The 22,651-nt window shown below is 39.5% G+C and overlaps 1 protein-coding gene across 1 annotated transcript in view; it reads right to left on the bottom strand.

Annotated features, from left to right (window-relative positions):
• Positions 1 to 1,493: 1,493 nt before the first annotated feature.
• The window catches only part of LOC121869294 (piRNA biogenesis protein EXD1-like), a 40,063-nt gene continuing 18,905 nt past the window's right edge, over positions 1,494 to 22,651 (bottom strand). Inside the window, exons 4-7 of the mRNA XM_042370540.1 lie at positions 21,687 to 21,811; positions 17,546 to 17,743; positions 5,499 to 5,591; positions 1,494 to 2,676 (exon numbers count right to left, since the gene is read on the bottom strand). Coding sequence (XP_042226474.1) covers positions 2,109 to 2,676; positions 5,499 to 5,591; positions 17,546 to 17,743; positions 21,687 to 21,811 — 984 coding nt within the window. The 3' untranslated portion in view covers positions 1,494 to 2,108. The remainder of the gene's footprint in view (positions 2,677 to 5,498; positions 5,592 to 17,545; positions 17,744 to 21,686; positions 21,812 to 22,651) is intronic.

Here is a 22,651-nt window from a genome sequence, read left to right as displayed (position 1 = left end):
TGTCCTGCTGGTCTTGGCCTCGCTGGCACCCTCGTTCGTCCAATGTTGGTGTCCGAGACAGTTCAGCTTGTTTTGTTTTTTTCTGTTATTTACACCCCTGTACTTTTGTTTTCTTTCTTAGTTTTCCTCGACAGGTTGTTGGTATGTATCGCTATGTGCTATCACTATGTACACTTTATCTCCCTATGAATGGTGGATCATATGCACAATCTCAGTCCTTTAGAAAACACAGAAAAAACTTTCTTTGTGGCACCAATAATGTGTCTCCGTTACTCACAGGCACTCATGCTTGTTGCTTGCCCTAATTTTAATTTTTCCACTTCAATTTATTTTCAAGTTTCCAAAGCAGTCACTGTTATCACTATAAGCTGTCATCGGTGATTAGACAGAACTACACTCTCTGTTTGGCCTTTGGACTATCAATCACAGCCATGAACATGGCTGTGATTGATAGTCTAAATTACATGTACATTATTTTCTAGATTTTGTGAATTTTGTCAACATTTAGCTTTCTTTTATCTCAAATGTTTACTTACATATGGAAGTGAATTTCAGAATACCAATATGCATGCGGAAATGTGTAAATTCGGGCTAATTCAGCAAGTTCCTTATTTCAGCAAAGTTACAGCCTATAGCGTGCTGAATTATTGCGAGTTTAGTGGAGGCAGTACTCAATATACATTAACAAAATGTCCTCTAAACAGAATGCCCTGCTGAGTATAGTGTCTTCCCATGACTGTCATCTCCTGAACAAAGACATACCTGGTAGGTGTCACCTTAAGAACGTAATATCCTTTCTTGAACAAACATAGTACAGTATCCTATAATGAACAGCATATCCTCTCATTAACAATACATATCACCTCCAGAATGGTAACATATTGTGAACAAAGATAATGTTCTCATTAACAATACATAGCCCATTACAGTACTGTATATATTTCTAATTCATTATTATTACCAATAAGCAGCAAAAATTTATAGATACAGAATTAAAAAACTTGTACAGTAATTGATGATTGATTGCTGATGAGGGATTGACTAATTACAAAAACAATCATGGGAACAGTGACAAAGCTAAAGCACTAGAAGGTGAGTAGACCCATGATTGAAAATACAAAATGCAATTTGTCATACAGTATTGTCCAAAAAAGGTATGTATACACAAAGTGGAAAAGTATATTGTAGTGTAGTATTACAATGTGCCCCTGAAATTCATACATTGGCAAATGAACATAAAATACAGTTGAAAGTATTTTATTTGCAACAACTATGAATGGTCCTTTCAAATGATTCAAAAACTTCTTTTCTACATACCTCTACTTGTAAAACATTTGTAGGAAAAAACATATATTCCCAGAGATAGTGGTTCAGTTGCTTAAATAAGCTTGGATGTTATGAGTGTTCTACTTTACACTGAAATGTTTCAAAATATCAAAGTTGGAATGTAAGCGGTGTATGAATTAGGGTAACAGCAGAGGGAAACGCATAAATATAGCTCAACAGAGATTTATTGTTGTGAGCAGTGAAGGCTCCTGGGGTTCTCAGGTAAGTCTGGGTCTTACCTGGCCTCACCTGCTGCACTCAATGATATATTTCACCAGAAATACCATTGAGTAAGTTAAAATAAACCCTAATGTACCTAGGAAGGCATTTAACGATATGTTCCCAACCCTAAAAAGCATCCCAACTCTAGCAATACTTCAGCACAGAAGTAAGCTGAATTTATTTTGTCTAATAACAATAGAATAAAAAGAACAATTATCTGGCAAAATAAGTACCTGGAAAATGATAAAAGACTTTGGTAGTGTCACTTGTGTTGGATATTAAAGCTTGAGTTAGTCCTGCACCAGCATACCTGGTGGGTAGGATACTTACCAGTTAAAGGTATTTTCAATAAGACGTAACACTCCCAGATCATGGCATAAAATGCCCGTCTTATTCTAAAAATACCTGAGGCAGGTGAGTTACCCTAGCTAGCTGCATGAGCCCATGGGCTCGCTATCACAGGTGCCTGCATACGGCACCATCTAACTATCACACTGTGGTCATAACCACACTCTCAAGAATAATTAAAAATATACAAAACTATATACATGCTGTACACATCACTTCTTGTCCTTTACATTATCAGGACTATCAGGGAAGAACACTTTGGTGATCACAATGTCGCCGGTACTGAGAGTCTGGCACTGAGCATCAGCTTTACTGGTGAAGGCTGACATAGAGGGCACATTGTTTAGAGAGTGAGGTGGGGAGGTCTGGGGGGATATGGTTAACCCTTGTGAGTAACCATGACAATGGCAGCAACATTGAGCTGGAGGACTGTTAGTGGTTATGGCCACAGGAGAGGAGGTACCGGAAACCTGGGTAGCTGCTGCTAAGATTGCTTCCAATCGGTCAATCTTCTCCATGCGATCCATTGCACCATTGCTTAAAACCTGATCCACCATGTTCATGCTGGTGGTAAGTGATGGTGAACCACCATAGCCATCACCGTCCCCTTCACCATCACAACGTGGGGAAAGTAGTCCACCTCCTGAGCCTCCAGATCCTCCAGATCCTACACTGCTCAAACTAGGGTATTCCCCTTCCTCTACACCATCACGTTCATCATCATCATCATCTTCACTATTGTCATCCTCCTCCTCTCCATTTTTTTCAGGAGATTCATCCCTGAAAATATACAACTTCTTTACATATTTTTAATTACCAGCTTTAAAATATACGACTAGTTCATAAACATAAAGCAATAAATTTATATTAATTTGTTTACAATGTTTAACATTAAAAAGTAAAATTTTTGACTCAACAGAAGCCCAAGAGCACTGACATAGCTGTTAAACAGATATACAAGCCGTATGCTCCAACACTTTCAAATGGGTAAACATGTTTACATTTTCTCAATCACTAGTCGCCCTATGTTGTTACAAACCACCTCCAAGTCCTGGTAAAATGTACAGGTGTTCTACCCACTCCAACCCCAGGCCTCAGTGGATGCAGATTTTTTTAAAAGATGTTAGTGGTGTGTGCCAACCCCCTACTCATTTGTAGAAAACATCCATCATTCCTTAAACTTTTCATTGTGCAAATCAAGTGTAGTCGATTTTAAAAGCAATGTGCTACACCACTAAAATTAACTGTAGTCCATGGGATAAATTTTTTTTATTCCCTGCTTAAATTGACCATGTTCCAAGATTTTGAATACACCACCAGCTCTGCACTGTACTGTCATCTTTCGGCAAAAGCCTCAATCACAACACAAAACAGGCAGAGTCACTGACGATGCCTGAGCCGAGCTATTGCCGACTGTCATATGAGATTTTTTATTGACTATCATCCAAATAAATATGGTAAGTTTTTCTTCTATTATATGGGGATAAGTAGTGTAAGTGTGTCAAGTCTGAAAATATATATAAAAGAAGGAGTACTGTTGATCTACTGCTGTTTTTGGCTTCCCATTTTGTGGTGGCGTGACTGTGGGAGAACAAATACTGTATTTTGTAGTAACTTAGGCATATTTATACTGACTAATTACTGGTATTTTTTTGTTATTTGCTATTGCTATGTGTCTTTACTAATTTTATCTCCCTTTACAGAGCCATGAGTGTAAGACAGAAGATGATTGTTGGGAAGACTCATGCCACTTCCTTGCAAGGAAGTTTATAAAAAAAAATTTTATGGTTTACACAAAGTAAGTGAACATTTGCAAGTTTAATATGTTTACTGAAATGCAGTAAATGTGTTTATACTGTCTGTTTTGTTTGGTTACACCCAAATTGATTCCAGGTGAGGTACCAATATTGGGCCTCAAAACCTGGTTATAATTTACAGGAAAAATGAATCTACAGTAATAAATAATTTGGTTGTAGGGCATGATCCATGCCTCTGGAGGCAATTTTGACAACATCTGATTTCCCCAGACCACTTTTACCTGCAGAATACCCGAGTTAGTTTTTTTTTCAATATTTTTCATAAAACAAACAAACATGAATTTCCACGAGATAGCCATATTTCAAAGGAATTTTCATGCCAGATATGGAAACTTCATGTTACATGTACTGTATTCTCATAATACAGTACATGTATAAAAATAATAATAAAGCTCAAATTAGCACTTCTATATTTTGGTGACTTAATGACACTTGTTGGGAATAATTAGGACATCAGATGACATGGTGAAAGGGTTAATTCACGATTGTGAAGCCACATTAACTTTTTTATAAAAATTTACAACCCAAGGTACAGGTAGGTGTGAAACACTGAACATCTGCTCCTCAAAATTTCAATATTTAGTTGTTTAAAAACATATGCAGTGTTACGTGCCAACCTCTGAAGGTCAAGACTGCCGATGGAAAAGAATAAAGTTGCTCAGCTCTAAGGTGTTACAAACTGCTGTAAATTATGCAGTGTAAAGTAGCTTGTACTATACTACATGTGAATGTTTTTCAGCCTTTAAAAACCTTTAATTTTGTTTAAAAAGTCACATTTTTTTAAGGTTCATACCTATTTTTGATAGTCAGGAACCTTTCTTCTTTTTTTCCATAATAAGTTAGTGTTAATACAGTTCATTTCATTAATATTCAAGACATTTTCAAACTAAATCTTAAACATGAATGAGGGATTATTGATAAGTACAAAATACCGTTCACCTAAACAATACTGATGAACCATAACTCTGTTTTTGGTCTTTGTATAAAACCCAGGTCTTATGGTTATAAATTCTGAACACTGAAAACTAATTTCTCTTGTTACATTCAGTGTACTGTATGCTAAAAATTATGAATACCAATTAAATTCAAAAAATTTCCTGAAATGAAACCACATCTTATTAATATGTTCAGCATGTCAGAAATTCAGTGATAATTAAAAAAAAATGCCTACTTTTTATCTTCACTGTACTTCTCTTTACATTTGAATGAAATGGATCAAGGAATGCAGAAACCACAAATAATGAGAGAAATGGTATGAGAAGTATTAGAAGCACCATTAATGAGATGAAAAAAAAAAATCACTCTACACTTACTTTCTTGTAGCTTCAACTCGCCTTTCATATCAAAGGGGACGTCAAGAATAAGCCTTGTATACCATACTGTAGTTACATAAAATGAAGAGATAGAAATATGTAACACATTCTTCATCAAATGGATTACAAATTTCTGCTTGTTTCAGTTCTTTCCTATTTCTTTGTACACTTGTTCTGTACCACTTTCTCTTACTGTTTCCCCACTATATGTAACTATGTTGAGTGGATTATGGGGATAAAACAGCAGTAAAAGTGAATGGATGGGAGCAAATAAAAAAAGGGGCTGTAGTTACATAGCAGGAAGCCTGGAAAAGTGGGAGAACAATAAAGACTAATAATACTAAAAAAATTACAAAATGGATCAGCTCTACTCCCTTCCTCCAAAGTGCTGGTGTAAGAAGTGAAGACAATAGTGAGCTAGTAAATAAGAAGCACTTGAATGGAGAATGACAAGACGTTTAAATTGACATACCGTTCTCTTTTACTTTGAAGACGTTCCAACTTCTTAGCCACTTTGTAAGATCCTTCAAGTTTCTCTCGTTCTTCATCACTCAGTTCAAGATATCTGTAGGTTGAACACCATTAACTTCAATGATTAGTAATAAACATCAGTGACAGTAATTTTTCTTTTTTTTTTCTTTACAGGGATTAGCCCAACCGGGCCCCACAGTGGGGCCTTGGGGGCAAAAATGTGATGATGATGAAAATAAATAATAATATTGTAAATTCATAAAAACTAAAAAAAATAATAATAAAAACCAAAAAGAAATACAAAAACGAAAAAAAAAGAATCAAGAGTTAGAAACTATATATGTACTGCATGTTGTGATGTCAAAGTAAGAGAAACAATTGAAACCCTGCAATTGTGTATAAATGAGGCAGAAAGTCAGATCAGCAACCTGGGACTTGGTCACAAGTTTCGTGATGCTATATAGCAGCAGGGTCTACCATTAAACAACACATTATGCTTCCAATATCTTCCCAGGTGGTAGTACCTCCTTGTTTGATAGCTGCCTACTATCTCTGGTGTTTTAAGTTTAATTAATAATTCATTATCGGTCTCTACAGTACAGTGGTCCCTCGGTTAACGAACGCCTCGGTTAACAAAATTTCGGTTAACGAATTACCTTCCAAAATCCCATTGAAACAATGGTTTCGGTTAACGAAATTTTTGGTTAAGGAACGACCTTCTGGAACGAATTGTGTTCGTTAACCGAGGGACCACTGTACGGGTACTCCCCGACTTACGACCTACTCGACTTACGACCAGCCTCAGTCTTACCAAAATATGGTCAAATTACTTATTTTCGAGTCCCAAAGTCAGTACACAGACAAAATTTTCATATGTAATTCACTTTAAAATAGCTGGCAAGCTTAAAAGTGAGTGTTTTATGGTGCTGAGAAGAAAGAGAGACCCCCATTTTCGATTTTCTATGTGTTATTTAAGCATTTCCGACTTACGACCATTTCGACTTACGACCTGGATGTCGATCCCTAACCCCGTCGTAAGTCGGGGAGTACCTGTATTAACAAACTACTGTATATCCTGTTGTTCTTTTGCGACGCTAAGTTGTGTGAAGTCACAGAGATATTTGGAGTTTTATTGTGGAAAAGGGGGTACCACAGAAGAGCACATATGTTACAGTACAATAGTAAGAAGTGAATACAGAGGTTCCCTGACTTACAAACGCCCTCCGATACGAATGGGTTAAACTTGAAATTTATAGTACTGTACAGTATTTTATTTACCTGATGACTTATTTTTTACTTTCATTTCGGGTATTTTGTCATTCTATTTCTTCTTTTGTCTTAAATTAAGTAATTTTAGATGTAGATAAGGACTTAGGCTATGATATTGTGGGATTTTAAACATTATTCTGTAAGTATGGTATGCATATAGCATGTGTTCCAACTTACGTACAAATCCAACTTAAGAATGTCCTCAGGAACAGAACCCGTTCATAACCCAAGTACCCCCTGTAATGGAATGAAAGGATAGTCTGTTTTTTATCATGATTACAGCCACTTGTATTATAATGAAAAAAGGCTTGGGGGGAAAATAAAAAATCCTTTAATAGGGATACTGATTCTGAAATTCCAATTTAGAGCCAAGTTTGGACTGAATGACTCAAGTATAGTTACACAAGTCTATGAATTTTATATAATGAAAAAATTAGTTGACCTTTCCATCATAACAGTCTGGGAGGCTTAGGCTACCACTAATGGTTGAAAGCTAAAAGTCTGCCATTACATTAACTGTTATCGCCACGCACAAATTGTGCGCGCCGGCCACATGTTAAGTGAAGAAACTGTTTACAACTCAGAATAGCTTACTAAGCGAGATGGAGCTGGTAGCAGCTGTGTGACTGCCTGAGGGACAGTCTATAGCCGTCTACTGTAAAGGCAACATCTTGATTCTCGCCCACAACAATTTCCTGTAGGACATTATATTTGTTCTCATTGGTCTAACCCTAGACCCCAAAACGTGAGTGTGATTGTGAACTGTTGAATCCTCTGAGAACTTCTAAATAACTTTAATAAGTGTAATTATGTACTGTATATTGATCATATTATTCAAACTGTGTCCTGATGTACCAGCAGTTGTTATATGTGAATTGCATTCAACAGGTTTTGAATAAATTATACCCATCGCGTCAATGACAAGGGTCTTATTGTCCTGCACAAACCAAAATTACTCCTATGAACGATTACACTAACAAAGGCAAGTTTCAACCCTCCAATGACTTTGCAATTAAGCACCATTTCACAGGTCAAACCCTCAGTTCCAGCTCACCTCAGCAGCATCCACAAGGAAGAGGAAGGGAATCAAGAGTTGCCCGGGTGACTATAAAATGGGATTTCAGGTTCAATTTCATTTAAATCAATGTTACCTGTCTTGAATGAGTCAAGTATCTTATAAGCCAACAAGAAACAGGAGAAAGGAGGCACAAAATCCCCAAAGTACTAGGACAACATATACCTCAAAAGTTGGGTAACTCAGCAAAACTTTAAGTTGGAAAGGAACTAACCTTATATACTCCCTAAGGCCATGCAGTCCCGAAGACTAGTTTGCTCAGCTAGGTAAAATCCAATCAAGTTTTTGGTGATACTCATCCCCCTCTCTGATGGATTGAAGTGAAAGACACGCCACAGAGGAAAAGCAACAAAGGCTTAGTACCCTGGAGGTCATGTACCCACAGAAAGCAATTTAGGTTGAGTGAGACAAATAGCCATAATAATGATATTAGGTATACGGCATAAACCCTAGTAACTCAATACTTAGATCTGTAATTTAAAATCAAAGTTTGCTGGTTAAACTTATTTGTTAAATGCACATTTGAATAAACTGTCTATGCCAAAGTGCATAGTGAGAACCATTGTCCCATTTCAAAGTCTGAAAACTAATGCCCACAAGCCAAAAACTAGAAGTCAGGTTTGGCTGTCTGAGGCAAGCCCTTGACAAAGATGAGCATCAATCGATAAAAATCACTTCCTCTCAAAGCAGATATCAGTACCCTGGAGACAAGTTCCCAGAAGTGAAAGCTAGGAGGAAAGTACTTGAAGCCTTCATAGATGTCATTTCTAAATCCTCCATAACAAGGTTTCCTATGGAAGCCAGGAATTTCAAAACTGGTTTATAAACCAACTTACAGTAGTGGTCTTGAAAAATCAGAAAACACTCAGAGAGAGGTCAGATGTGAAAGCTTCTTTTAAACTCTCAGGCACCAAGCTATGGTAGGCATCCCCCCCGCCCCCCATGTGTGTGTGTTCGGAAAAAAACTCATCTTACATAAGAATTCATAGCAAGCCACAATAGGTACACAAAAAACAGCATTATTTGCTAACAATGAAAAAAAAATAGACAACTGAATCCTGTGATGTGTGGGAAGTATGAGGGATGAAGTGTGATTGGCTGGGATTATGAGTGAATAAAACAGTGATCCTCGGTTAACGAAATTTCGGTTAATGAATTACCTTCCATAAGAATATTCAATTCGGTAACGAAAAAAATTCGGTTAACGAATTCCTTAAAAAATTTTCCCAACATGTTTTCGCCTGCTCACCAGCTGTAGTATTAGTCCGGCAATACAGTAATCGGTTTTAAGGCTTAAATTTGTTACCATTTGAGTAAATATCAAGAAGGTTGTACTATTCAATAATTTTCCAAGTCTTATATTAAATTTTTTAGTCATTTTAACAATCATTTAACATAATTGAAGTACAGGGAACTAGCGTGCCAAACAGCCACTTGACTCACCCAGAATGGCGTCAGTTTGTGTCTCTGCTCAGTGGAGGAAGCATCTTGCTTGAGACTCTCTTGAACATAAACTAGTTTTACGTTTTTACAGTACAAAATCGTGCAAGAGTTGGAGAAAGGAATGAGACAAGTTGATTTGGCACGCCAGCATGGCGTGAACGAATCTACAATCCGGACGATCAAGAAGGATGCCTCCAAGATTAAAGAACACATGAGCATCACAAAGTCTGCAGGTGCTTCAATGGTGAAGTATTGTCAGAATAAGGTGCTGCTCAAGACTGAGAACTTACTGGTGAGCTACTTGATTCGTCAGGCAAGACGTAACATGGCTGTGGACACGCGGGCAGTGCAGGACTACGCTAGTGAACTGTACTCATCAGTGGCGTGCAAGATGGGAATTGCAGAGCCCAAACCCTTCACTGCTTCCTCTGGGTGGCTGCAAGAGTTTAAGAAACGGAACAAGATTACCAACATTAACATTGTTGGTGAAGGAGCCAGTGCTGACCGTGCTGCCGCCATGGGTTTTCCTCCATTCTTACGAGAAGTTATGGAGGAAGGACAGTACACCGACGACCAGGTGTTCAACATGGATGAATCCGGTCTGTTTTGGAAAAAATTACCTTCCAAGACCTTCGTTGTCAAGTCTGCCAGCAAGTGTCGGAGCCGGAAGTTGCAGAAGGAGCGCATCACCGTCCTGTTTACCACCAATGCCTCCGGTACCTGTAAGCTCAAGTTGTCGGTAATCCACACAGCCCGCAAGCCACACGCCTACAAGAACATGGACATGACCAAGCTAAATGTCCACTGGCTAACCTCACATAAGGCGTGGATGTTCACAGGTCTGTCCCTCTCCTGGTTTGAAGACCGTTTCGTTCCTGACGTGAAGAAATTCTGCGCGCAAAATAATGTGCCTTTCAACATTATGTTGCTGCTTGACAACGCACCAGGACACTCGCCCCTACTGTTGGATCGTCACCCCAGTGTAAAAGTGGTCTTTCTTCCTTCCTCCCAACACTACGTCGTTAATCCAGCCCATGGACCAGGAGTTCATATGCAACATGAAGGCTGCATTCTCCGCAAAGAAGTTTAAGCTCCTGAACGACTACACCAACACCAAGGATGAGTTGCGTAACCTTCTGAGTGGCACAGATAGCGAGAGCGACGACAAGGATCCAGAACAAGAGTTGGCAGAGCATGAAGTGCAAGTTAAACAGTTTTGGAAAATGTTTATGGTAAAGAAAGCTGTTGATTTCTTGGTGGAGGCATCTGTCTGTGGCAACGATTCGTCACATGTGGCGGCATGTGTTGCAAGGTATCCCAGGTGGTAGGCAGAGGCAACCTGTGGCTGGTGAGGTTCAGTCTGTTGCAGTGGCAGTGGACCTTGCAAGAGAAGCTGCACAGAGTGTTGCAGCTGCAGGCTTCTCCAAGACCACCAACGAAGACATCATGGAGGTGACTGTCGACGAGATGTTGGAAGACGATGACATCAGTGAGGAGGCAGGTGGTGTGGCAGCACGAGAACAGAAGTTAACACATGGTGATGTAAATGATGCCATCGAGTTTGCCGAGAAACTCAAGCTCACCCTTTCCAAAGACCCTCTCAATCACCGGTATGAAGTCTTCAATAACCTTCTAGACCAAAGTATGGAGCAGTACATCAAGATGCATCATGACCACATCAACACTAGCCATCAGTGTAGCATCACCGACTTCTTCGCCCGCTACCCACCACAGCCAGCCCAAGTCAGTGATAGTGACAGTGATGGTGACTTTGAGGGGTTTGTCAGGGAGGCCCTGACATCTGTGGTGGATAGTGATAGTGATTCACCTGAGGGCCACTAATCTGCCCTCTGCCTCGGAACCAGCCCCCATCCTCGTATGCCGACCCATCTATTCTACTAACGTAAGTGTTAAACCTCGATTTTTATTTTACCTGGTACAGTATATTATTCTCTTATTGATATTTCTCTTCTATATTATGTGTGTATGCATACCATCATAAAATTAAGATACTATTTTTACTATAACGTACGTATTGTGTCGGAAAAAATGGAGTTTGGGGGTCGGCCCAGTCTCTATTTCAATTAATCCCATATGTTCTGTTATTTCGTTTACAAGTTTCTCGTTTTACGCGGACCTCCACGTGTGTGTGTGTGTGTGTGTGTGTGTGTGTGTGTGTGTGTGTGTGTGTATATATATATATACACATACATACATACATACATACACGAAAGCGCTTGGGAACTTCGAGTTTTCTTCTTTCCTTGTGGTTATCAGCATATACCTAGATCACGCGCACCTACAGTGATTTACTTGCATATATATATATATATATGCCGGGATAATTGCTGTTGAGTCTTTTTAGGATCAAGAACTTTCTGAGTATAGATGAATTTTCTCATCGTCCATCACCGGAAAAAATCACACATCCCTCTAATTTTTCAGGTACAGGTATCCCTCGTTTAGCATTTATTCACTAAACGTTAATTCTGTTTAGTGATATAAAACAAATTGACACCCTTTCTCACTTAGTATTAGGTCAAAATTCGGTTTAGCGATAGCTTGACTCTCTGGGAAGGGGGAAAACTAGCAATGAAGTGGCCTGTGTGATGGCATGTTTCCATTGTTACATGTATTGAAACAATAAAAATTTTGGAAAAATTATTACAATAACTTGTACTTTAATGTGGCTTAGAAATAAGGAAATTATAATATAAAACTATAAAATAAGAAATATGAAGAGCATGGGTTTGTATGTACAGTGAGTTCTGCTATAACGCGTGTTTTGATAACGCGATTTATGAATTAGGAACGATATATGTATAACGCGAACGCTTGTTTGCTATAACGCGATTTTTGCTTACTATTTCTCCAATTTTGTGGTATTAACTGTGAATATGGTAAAGAAGAATATCTCCAAGAAGCGTTCTGGTGATAGAATTCCCGGTGATGATCGTAAAAGAAAGGATATAACACTTGAAGAGAAGCTCGATGTTATCAACCTCAAAATCACCCTTCTCCCCCATCAAGTTACATTCATATTTTTTCAAGGTAAAGTGTTACGTTTACTGTATGATTTCATTATTAGATATGAATGTAACCTTTATTTAGACTGTGCTATCCTTTGTGTTAGGCTAACTACTAAATTTTTCGATTTTGAGTAATCTGCACCTAACCCTATTTTCTCCGTAAGCCGTTATTTCTATTACGCGATTTTCTATAACACGATATTTTACAAGAACACAATTATCGCGTTATAGCAGAACTACCTGTATGTGTATGTGAAGTGAACGTATATGTGGAGGCACTGGGCTGTTACTGCGTCGCACTCCTCACCCAACCGAGCTCCCTCATCCAATATGATGTCACACACACGCACACACACAGTCTCAAAGCAGCTGCGTGACTGTCTGCTGAACTGTTGCATTGCCCAGACGACGATGGTTTGAGTGTGGAAGGAGCTTTTTTTTTCTTCTTTTATGTACAAGATAATGTTCTTTGGTATTTTATGATACTGTATGCTATTTACCAATTTTATTGTTTATCATTGCAATTGTTGTTCATTTTTGATGTATGCAATTAAAAATTTGTTAGAATTAAGCTCACCTTTTGCTCAATATATCGTTTAACTCTGAATCACATCGTTTAAATAGAACTTTGGTAATAATAAATTAATTGATTAACTTCGAAACCATTTACAATAATCATTATTATTATTATTATTACAGGTACTATTATTAGGGGGTACTATACTGAATTCGGTGTTTACTGCCCTGCTGTTAGAACCTGTTGTTTGCTCTTCGTGATTTGTTGTTATCCTTTGCTTAGTGATAATTTTACTTAAGGTTGGGTTTTCAGGAAAACAAACACATCATTAAATGAGGGATACCTGTACTAGGGAAATTTTTCCGAGTAAACTATGCATCTTGCACAGACAGACACAAAGCTGTATTTATTTATGCAAATACCACTGTACACATACAATATATTGTAAATAAATATATATAAATATACTGTATATACAAGTACTACAGTATTCACTATACTGTACTCACCAGCAGATGCTGTTGTCTTCAGCTTGTGATGCTGGCGGGCCAAATGGTGATATGATGATACAGGATGGCCTGCCTTTGTCCTGTACCATCTACTGTAGCAGGTGTTGCGAACTGTCACTCCTTCATGGATGGATTGTACATGTATTGTATACTGTACATACACCATCTACACTGCCCATTCTATGTACAGTACTGTACATAAGCTACTTCTACACTTACTGAATGTACAGTACAGTATATTTAACTAATATTTTTTTTACGTTTTAACACTGCTTTAACGGTATTCTTGGCTGACAATATGTTGGTACATTAATGTACATTACTGCACAGCACAGATCGTATGCAAAAACAGCAGTGAGCGAGAGAACAAGCTTGTACAATGGCAGCAGACAATGAACTAATAGTGTCATGATGCAAGAGTTTGAGGAGACAGGCTGTGAGATACATCAGCCAATCATAGGCATCCCATGCAGTCACATGACAGTAGTGGCCAATTGTAACTCACATCAGAAACGTGATGCAATATCTTGGAAATTCGTTCCCATGCCCGGAATGGAGAAATTTTTTCCGGAATTTCTCGGAATGCTTAAAAATAAATTTCCGGCTAATGGAGAGATTACTATGCACGCACACACCACTACTATTACTACTACTACTTTGCTGTCACTTGGAATCAAGTATGATGTCACCTTCGTTAGTGAGCTCTGAGGCGACTAGAGAGGCTGATATGGGACCAACAGGGCCATCCACAGATGTTGCACGTGTGGAGAGCTACATCCAGTGCTGGAGGAGCGATGGCAGCATTTTTCTGGCACTGGTGCTTGTCTGCCTCAGTATGCAGTCTTGCGAACTCAAAAATATTGACTCATTCTCGTGTGATGCTCCTCCAAGCGTTATGGTGTGGAGTGATCGTCTCCTAGGCAAGGGGAACGATTTGGCACTTTTTCAGGTTTGTTCTTAAGACTATCTTTATACCTTTTCTGTTGCCTGTTAGGTGGTTGCAAAGTAGCTGCTTTGGCAGTCTACTTTCGTCCATGTAGGTAATATGGCCAGTCTAACATAGCTATTCATGGATAATGGTAACCTCGATGCTCCTACAGTTGATGTCAGTGAAAATACTGGCATTTGTTCTCTTGTCTTCCCAGTGAACTTGGAAGATGGAACGTAGATTATGTTAATAAAAGTTTTCAAGTGCCTTGAGGTGCCTTCTGTATGTGACTCATGTCTCGCTGCCATTGCAGAGTGGGGAGGTTCATTGATCGATATACTGCAGCTTTGTAGATAATTTCAGCTCCCTACAGCTGAAGACATGAGATGCACATATGATACAATGCTGAAACTCTTCATTAAAGTCCATGGTGGTGGACAGGTGGGAACCAAGATACTGAAAGTGGATAACAATAGAGAGGGTAGTACCATTAAGCTGGGGAGATGTGGCTGAACCAGGGGCAGGCTGAAAGAGAATCTGAGACTTACGTACATTCACCTTAAGGCATCTGTGTAGGTGTTCAGGATCTCATGTAGGTCATCTTATGTAGAAAAGTCCCTTCATCTGGTACTGGATGTCCACCTCGCTGGCTAAACTGGCAATGTCACAAGTAAGGGAGGCAGCCAAGATAATGGAAAAGAGAGTTGGTGCCAGTACACATCCTTGTTTATATTTGGATGGGGAAGAACTCATCTTGGGTGCCATTGTGCAGGACAATGCCGTTACAGCCATCGCGAAGTTGCCTCACAATGGTGATTAATTTTGGTGGGCAGCCAAAACGACTGAGGTTCCGCCAATGGGCTTCCCTGTTGACTGAGTTAAAGGCCTTAGTAAGGTCATTGAAGGCCATGTACAGGTCACGACGCAGTTCTCTGCACTTTTCCTGTATCTAGCGGAAGCAAAGATCATGTCAGTGGTGCCACATGATGGTCTAAAGCCACATTGAGATTCTAGGAGGAAGTTTTCCGCCTCAGGAAGAAATCTGCTTTGGAGGATCTCGGGCGATAATCTTGCTAGCTATGGAGAGCAGAGCTACGGACAACAGCAAAATCCTGTGATAGTTGCCATAGCCTGACTGGTTTTTATAAATATTGATGATGGAGGCATTTTTAAGATCTTGGGGGATTTCCCCTTTCTCCCATATATTGTCCAGGAGAGAGTGGAGACGTCTGATAAGCAGAAATCCTCCACCTGCTTTAGACACCTCAACTGCGATTCCATCAGGGCCTGTAGCTTTGTTATTTTTCATCTGCTTGATGGCAGTAGATACCTCATCATGGGATGAAGGATAGCTAAGGTAAGGTAGTCAGGACATCCACATCAGTGTGTTGATTGAGCAAGGATTGGTAGTGCTGTTTCCAGCACTGACAGATGCCTAATTTGTCTTGAATTAGGGATTTACTGTGGGATAAAAGGAGGGGGGCTGCACTTGGAGTATTTGGACCATACAGTACATTGTTTTAGTGGAATTGAAAAATTCACGCATCTTGTGTTGATCCTCAAATTTTGACATTTGGCACACTTTATTTTTCCACCGTTTGTCCTTCAGATCATGAAATTTGCGCTGGGACATCGCTTTCTTTTGTTGGAAGGTATCAGCTTTGGTCTGAAACCGAGATTTGTTTTGCCAGTCAATGAAAGCAGCACGTTTACCAGTGATGAGTGCACCGATATCCTGGTTATTTTCGTCAAACCAATCCTGGTGTTTTCTTTCTATCTGGCCGAGGGTCTCTATGCAGGCTTTTGTGATGATAGCGTCGGGAATACCCCATTCAGCACTCGGACTTAGGTAGTTTGTTGTTGGGTTGTTTATCAGCTCATTGTCTAGCTGCTCTCTGAAAGCATGTTCTACTACTTGATCCTGCAGTCACTTGGTGTTAAAACCTCTTCTGGAGGCTTGTTGCCTTCACCATTTTGGGGCGACATGAAGGGAGTTTGGCTCTGACAAACTGATGATCCTTGTCACAGTGGTCTGAGCCATGCATGGCTCGGGTGATGAGGACATCTCAGCGATCTCTTTCTCTGACAATGTTATCATCAGTGAGATGCCAGTGTTTGGATTGTGGGTGTTGCCACGAACCCTTAAACTTGTTGGCCTGCCTAAATAAGGTGTTCGTGATAGTGAGGTTGTGTTCAGCACACTTGCTTAGGAGGAGTATGTTGTTGGGATTACACTTACCCACTCCGTTTCTCCCTATGGTTCCCTGCCATAAGTCAGCATCTCTGCCATTGAAGTCATCAAGAACAACCTTATCTTTTCTGGGGACAGAGGTTAACAATGTGTCAAAGTCGGCATAAAAGGCTTTTTTGATGTCGTTGTCTGAATCCAGTGTTGGGGCATACAGTATGCACTGATGAAGAAGGCATGCCAAGAGTAATTCTTTGGGACTTGGAGTGCCATGAGGGGCTCAGTGCCATGAGGGCCTCAGTTAGCCTATATAGGATGGATTGGCAATTGCCAAAGCCAACTCCATAAATGCAGTTATTCTCTGCTGCAGGCTCACCCTTCCAGAAGAAGGGATAGCAAGACCTCAGTTCTGTGAGTTATCCCTCGTCAGGGAGCCAGGACTCGCTAAATGCTGCTATGTCGATGTTATGCCACAAGGGCAGTTCTTCTATAGGACACTCATTTGTGCCAGTATCCAGAAAGATCCTGACATTCTATGCAGCAACCATAATAGGTTGTATAGTTCACACACACACACACACACACACACACACACACACACACACACACACACACGCACGCATGCACGCACGCACGCACGCACGCACGCACGCGAATGAATTAGATATACAGTATACTGTATGACTAACTCGAGATATTATGAAATACCACAAGTTAAAATACAGAAAAAAAAAGAGACCACACTATAGTTCATCTGTAACCTATAGTTTTATCTTCTTCGGTGGGATTTCAGTGATATCTGAATAAGTTGCAGTAGAGGAGCAATGGGGTTAAGTGCACAAAAATTACTACTAGTAAGTATGGAATATGGTTGATGCTTCATCAACTTACTGCATTTTGCTAATATGAGAAAGCATGACCACACCCTATGATTACTGTAATAAAAAACTTATAACTATATGTAAGTAGAAAGAACTAACACAAACACAGTATACCTAACATACAAAAGCTTGGAAAATGCAGTACTGTACAGTACAGGGGTATAGGTAAATTTCCATGACAACAATGTCCAACTTATTTAGTGTCTTACCTGAGTAGTCTGATCTCTCTATTAGACAAGACAATTGCTCTAGCTTGGGTGGTCGCTAACTTGTTTTTCAATTCTGCCACTTCAGTTTCAATTTTGCGTTGCTTTTTCTTTTGTTTAACTTCCTCCGGTTGTATCAAGGCCTCCACTTGCTCCCGACAGAGTTCCTCAAATAGAGGCATCAATCCAGGGTCTAGCTGTCTAATAAATAATAAATATTTCAATTAGCAGAGCTCCTTCAGTTTATAATTATGAATAGTATATCTTTTACATTATGAAGAATGCTTCCATGAATTTAATATTATGGGTACTGATTGTGCAGTTGGATATGGACAAGTGCACTACTATAAAACATAAAGCTATATCTACAATACTGTATACTGTACGGTATTGAATTATATAAAGTGAACTTCAGTGCTTGGAACATTCCCCATGGGGTTAGTGTTAACAATTCACACTAATACAATTAAAGAACCTTTAATTGTGACTTTTATAAATACCTACCAACACATGGTATGCATATACAGTACTGTACAATAACACAATCATAAAAGATGAAGAAAATTAAAATTCACTTCTACAACTTACATTTACAAAAACAGAACTGTTCATGCCCCTCTTCATAATGAAACCGTGATATTCTTAAATACTGGTATTTTAAATTTACCTTGTAATTTCTGAATGTGCTTATTATTATCAACACCAAAATATTTGAAAATGCTACTGTATTTACTACTATACAGAACCACCGTAGGATCAAGACCTATTCAAGCGCTGCTCCTGCTAATCAGCTGCCCCCCTTGACCAATGTTCGGCCCATTCCCCAAGTCCCTCTCCCCGACCCATCCTCACCACCGGGATATCAACATAATCAAAAGTGACAATTTCGTTTCGGAAAGAAGTGGGACCAGTGTTGAACAGTGTTTAAGTCAGTGTATTCAGCACTAGACAGTACCAGTGAGATAAGTACCCCTGGGAACTGACCGCCATCTTCTGACAAGGAGGTGCTAATCAGTCCACCCTGGGAACAACAGTGGGTCAGCTTCATACCTGACTACGAAATAACACAACACCAGCAGGGTGGGGTACTGTGACACCACCCCACACCACCCGGTGTCCCCATGACCACGTGAGGTCCTTCATATCAACACCCGAGGACGAGTTACTGCACCACATGAACACCACACCACCGGTGTCCCCATGACTACGTGAGGTCCTTCATATCAACACCCGAGGACGAGTTACTGCACCACGTGAACACCACACCACCCGGTGTCCCCATGACCACGTGAACACCACACCACCTGGTGTCTCCAGAGACTCGGGCCATCAACTGTAGATTATAATAATTTGTATGTTCAATTCATGTTCCTTCTTCTTTCAGTAATGAAAGCTTTTGTTAAATGACCCATCCACCCCATGTCTTTGTATGTAATAAGTAATTTTTGTCCAATGCATATTTTCAGCCTTCGGGCTGCAGAACTTTTTCAATAAACCGTTAATTATTATTATTATATAAAACTTTTACAAATCTAATACACTGGGGTATGCTATAACGAACGGATCCTACTACGAATATTCCTATAACGAACGGTTTTACCTATAAAATTGAGAATGCTATAACGAACGCAACTCCTACAACGAACACGGATGAATACGGGACTATTTCACCTGGCGCATGAATATTGTTGTACCGCGACCCACAACAAGAGCGTCAGGCGCCATCTTTGTCTCATTGTGTAGCCAGTGCACCACTGTTATTGTTGAAATTTCGTCTTTTGATGTGGAAATAGAGTTATTTGTATAAATATTTTGTTATACAAGTGTACAATTGTGACAATGAATCATCCAAAGCGAGTGAGAAAGCTCATAACTCTTTAAACTAAGAAAGAAATCATAAAGAAACGTGAGGATGGAACAAGCATTGCGAAACTTAGTGATGAGTATGGGATGGCTAAATCGACTATATGTACGATTTTAAAGAATAAAGAGGAGTTGAAAACAGTGCAAGTGGCTAAGGGAATCTCTAGACTTAGCAAAGCAAGGTGTAATGTGATTGAGGAGATGGAAAATTTACTCTTAGTGTGGATAAAGGAGAAAGAAATGGCAGGTGATAGCATTAGTGAAGCTATAATTTGTGAGAAGGCCAGACAATTGTTTGAGGACCTTAAAGCCAAGACTCCCAGTGCAAGTGATAGTGATGTGCCAGTGTTTATGGGTACCAAGGGGTGGTTTACTGGTTTCAGAAGGAGAAATAAAATATATAGTGTTGTGAGACATGGTGATGCTGCTAGTGCAGATAAGGAAGCAGCTAAGGAACACCATGACATTTTTTTGAATATTATTAAAGAGGGAGGCTTTGTTTCCCAGCAGGTATTCAACTGTGATGAAACTGCACTTTTTTGGAAGAAAATGCCTTGCCGTACATACATTACCAAGGAGAAAACTTCTGTCCCTGGCCATAAGCCAATGAAAGACAGGCTTACCCTCCTTCTTTGTGCTAATGCTTCTGGTGACTGCAAAATAAAGCCACTCCTTGTGTACCACGCAGAAAACCCCAGAGCTTTCAAAAAAATTAGGAAGACCCGCCTTGGTGTTATGTGGCGGTCAAACCCAAAGGCTTGGGTGACCAGGAATTTATTCTCTGAGTGGGTGATTGAGGTGTTTGGACCCAGTGTTCGGGAATACCTCAGGGAGAATAATCTTCCACTGAAAGCTTTGTTGGTGATGGACAATGCACCAGCCCACCCTCCTAATTTGATGGTTGAATTGCCAGAGGAGTTCAACTTCATCACTGTGCACTTCTTGCCACCCAACACAACACCTCTCATCCAGCCCATGGATCAACAGGTAATTTCTAACTTTAAGAAGTTGTACACAAAGGCACTGTTTAAAAAAATGTTTTGCATCCACTTCTTCCAGTGATGTTAGCTTGAAGGAATTTTGGAAGAGTCACTTCAATATAGCAGATGCTGTATTTTTAATTACCTCAGCCTGGAAAGAGGTTACTGTGAGGTGTCTTTGTGCTGCTTGGAGGCCATTGTGGCCTGAATTGTCCTTCAAAGAGACTTTGAAGGCTTCGAAGAGTTAGAAGCAGAGGCTGTTGTTCATGAAATTGTGTCTCTGGGTAATTCCATGGGCCTGGAAGTGGATGATGATGATGTTGAGGAGTTGGTGGAAGAGCACAGTAAGGAATTGTCCACTGAGGAGCTGCTTGAGCTTCACAAAGAGGAAAATGAGACACTGAAGCGGAGCTTAACTTCTGAGGAGGAGGAGGAGGAGGAGGAGGAGGAGGACAAGGAGGAAAGCCGCATCATTCCAGCCAAAGATCTCAAGGATGCGTTCTTTTGCTGGAGCAAACTGTCCAAGCTTGCTGAGGATTATCATCCTGATGTTGGTTCTGTGCAAAAGGCCATCAGTGTGTTTAATGACAATGTTATGAACTACTTTTGGAAGGTCCAGAAATCAAGGTTGAAGCAGCCAACCCTGGATTCCTTCTTTACAAAGGTAACAAAAGAAACTACAGACTAAGTGCCTGTGAGACAGTCACCAAAGAGGGCTAGGAAGGATGACTCCACTCCTTCCACCTCTTCTCCATAATTCTCTCCTCCCCCCTCCCCCTCTGCCTCCTGTCCTGCATGCTGAACAACAGTAAGGTAAGATAAAATACCGAATTTTTTACATTTTCCACAGAATTTTTTCAGTGTTAAGTGGTTGTATTTGGGGGCCTGGAACGGATTAATCCTATAATGAACGAATGCTATAACGAACGAGGTTCTGGAACCAATTACGTTCGTTATAGCATACCCCACTGTAACTACTGTACAAGAAAGTGGTTTTAAATCTTTGATTATATACTGTACATGATATTTTACATATTGTTCTGAAATTAAGAATACCCCTTGTACCTTGTATTGCGAAAGAGGAAAAAATCATACGAAAAATCAATGTTTTTTTCTATCTCTTCTGTCTATTTCACAAATCATTTTCAAGATACTGTACAGGTATAGACTTTGCCTCACACCGACATTGAAAAAAAAAATTCAAGGCTATTTGAAACACCTGTAATAACACTAGCATTTAAAAAAGTCAAGGTTACCATATTGAGAACACCTGTAGCAACTAAACAACCCTGTAGCTGTACCTTTTCATGGCATCGTAGACTGTTGGAACAAGAGCTACAACATCATAGGCTGCATATACAATCATGTCTTCTGTTAGTGGTCGTCGTGCCCAGAATCTCTGATCACGGCGGTAAACGTTCTTCATCTGTACCGGAGAAAGCCATTTATATTATTGTTTTCACAAACCCCATCTTCTCCATGGAAAAACGGTTTATACTGTAATTATCTACTTTACAACCGGTAACATCTTTATTATGAAGTTTTCAGTGTATCAAAGTATACAAATCGTGTTTTGTACCATTATTGAGATAACAAAAACTCTGAAATGCTTTATTACAATATTGTGTGTAGCTTACAAGAACCATCATCTACAAAGTAACATACTGTAGTGTATTATAAGTAAAAGGTATTTTCCAAGTACTACAGTACAGGTATAACAATTCATGTGAATATATGTATTAAAGTCAATGTCATTACTTCATTCAACTGTATATAAAAACCTAGCTAAACTTAGGAAGCAAGTTTTGCTATTAAAGCATCATGCTATCTGACAGGAAATAAATGGATCTTAATTGTGATTTCTACTACTGAAAAAGGAAAAGAATTTCTCTCGCAATTTAGGTATGGTATAAAATAATACTATATAGTATATGTAGTATAAAGTACAGGTACTTCATCATCACAATTATCACCAATATAGAGACATTCTCCACGATGGTGTGGGTTGGCCATGATTTCTTGATGGCATGGTGTCCTGAAGCAAGTTTTTTACAGCTTGATATCCTCTGTATCACCAATTCACTATCATAGATTGGGAACTGGGCATTATAAGTAGGAATTCCAAGCACCTTCTTAACTGGCAAGGCAGGAAATGTTATTTAATTCCATAAATCACTACTTAATATTGTACAGTAACATTATACAGTAAAGCATTGTGCAATAATTGCCTTGATCATGACTGACCGGTCACCTATAATACCAATTC

The sequence above is a fragment of the Homarus americanus genome, unplaced genomic scaffold (genome assembly GCF_018991925.1).
Source record: "Homarus americanus isolate GMGI-L3 unplaced genomic scaffold, GMGI_Hamer_2.0 scaffold36734, whole genome shotgun sequence".
Classification (NCBI taxonomy): domain Eukaryota; kingdom Metazoa; phylum Arthropoda; class Malacostraca; order Decapoda; family Nephropidae; genus Homarus; species Homarus americanus.
Note: the sequence above shows the minus strand (reverse complement) of the source record. Positions and strands in the feature narration are given on the sequence as shown.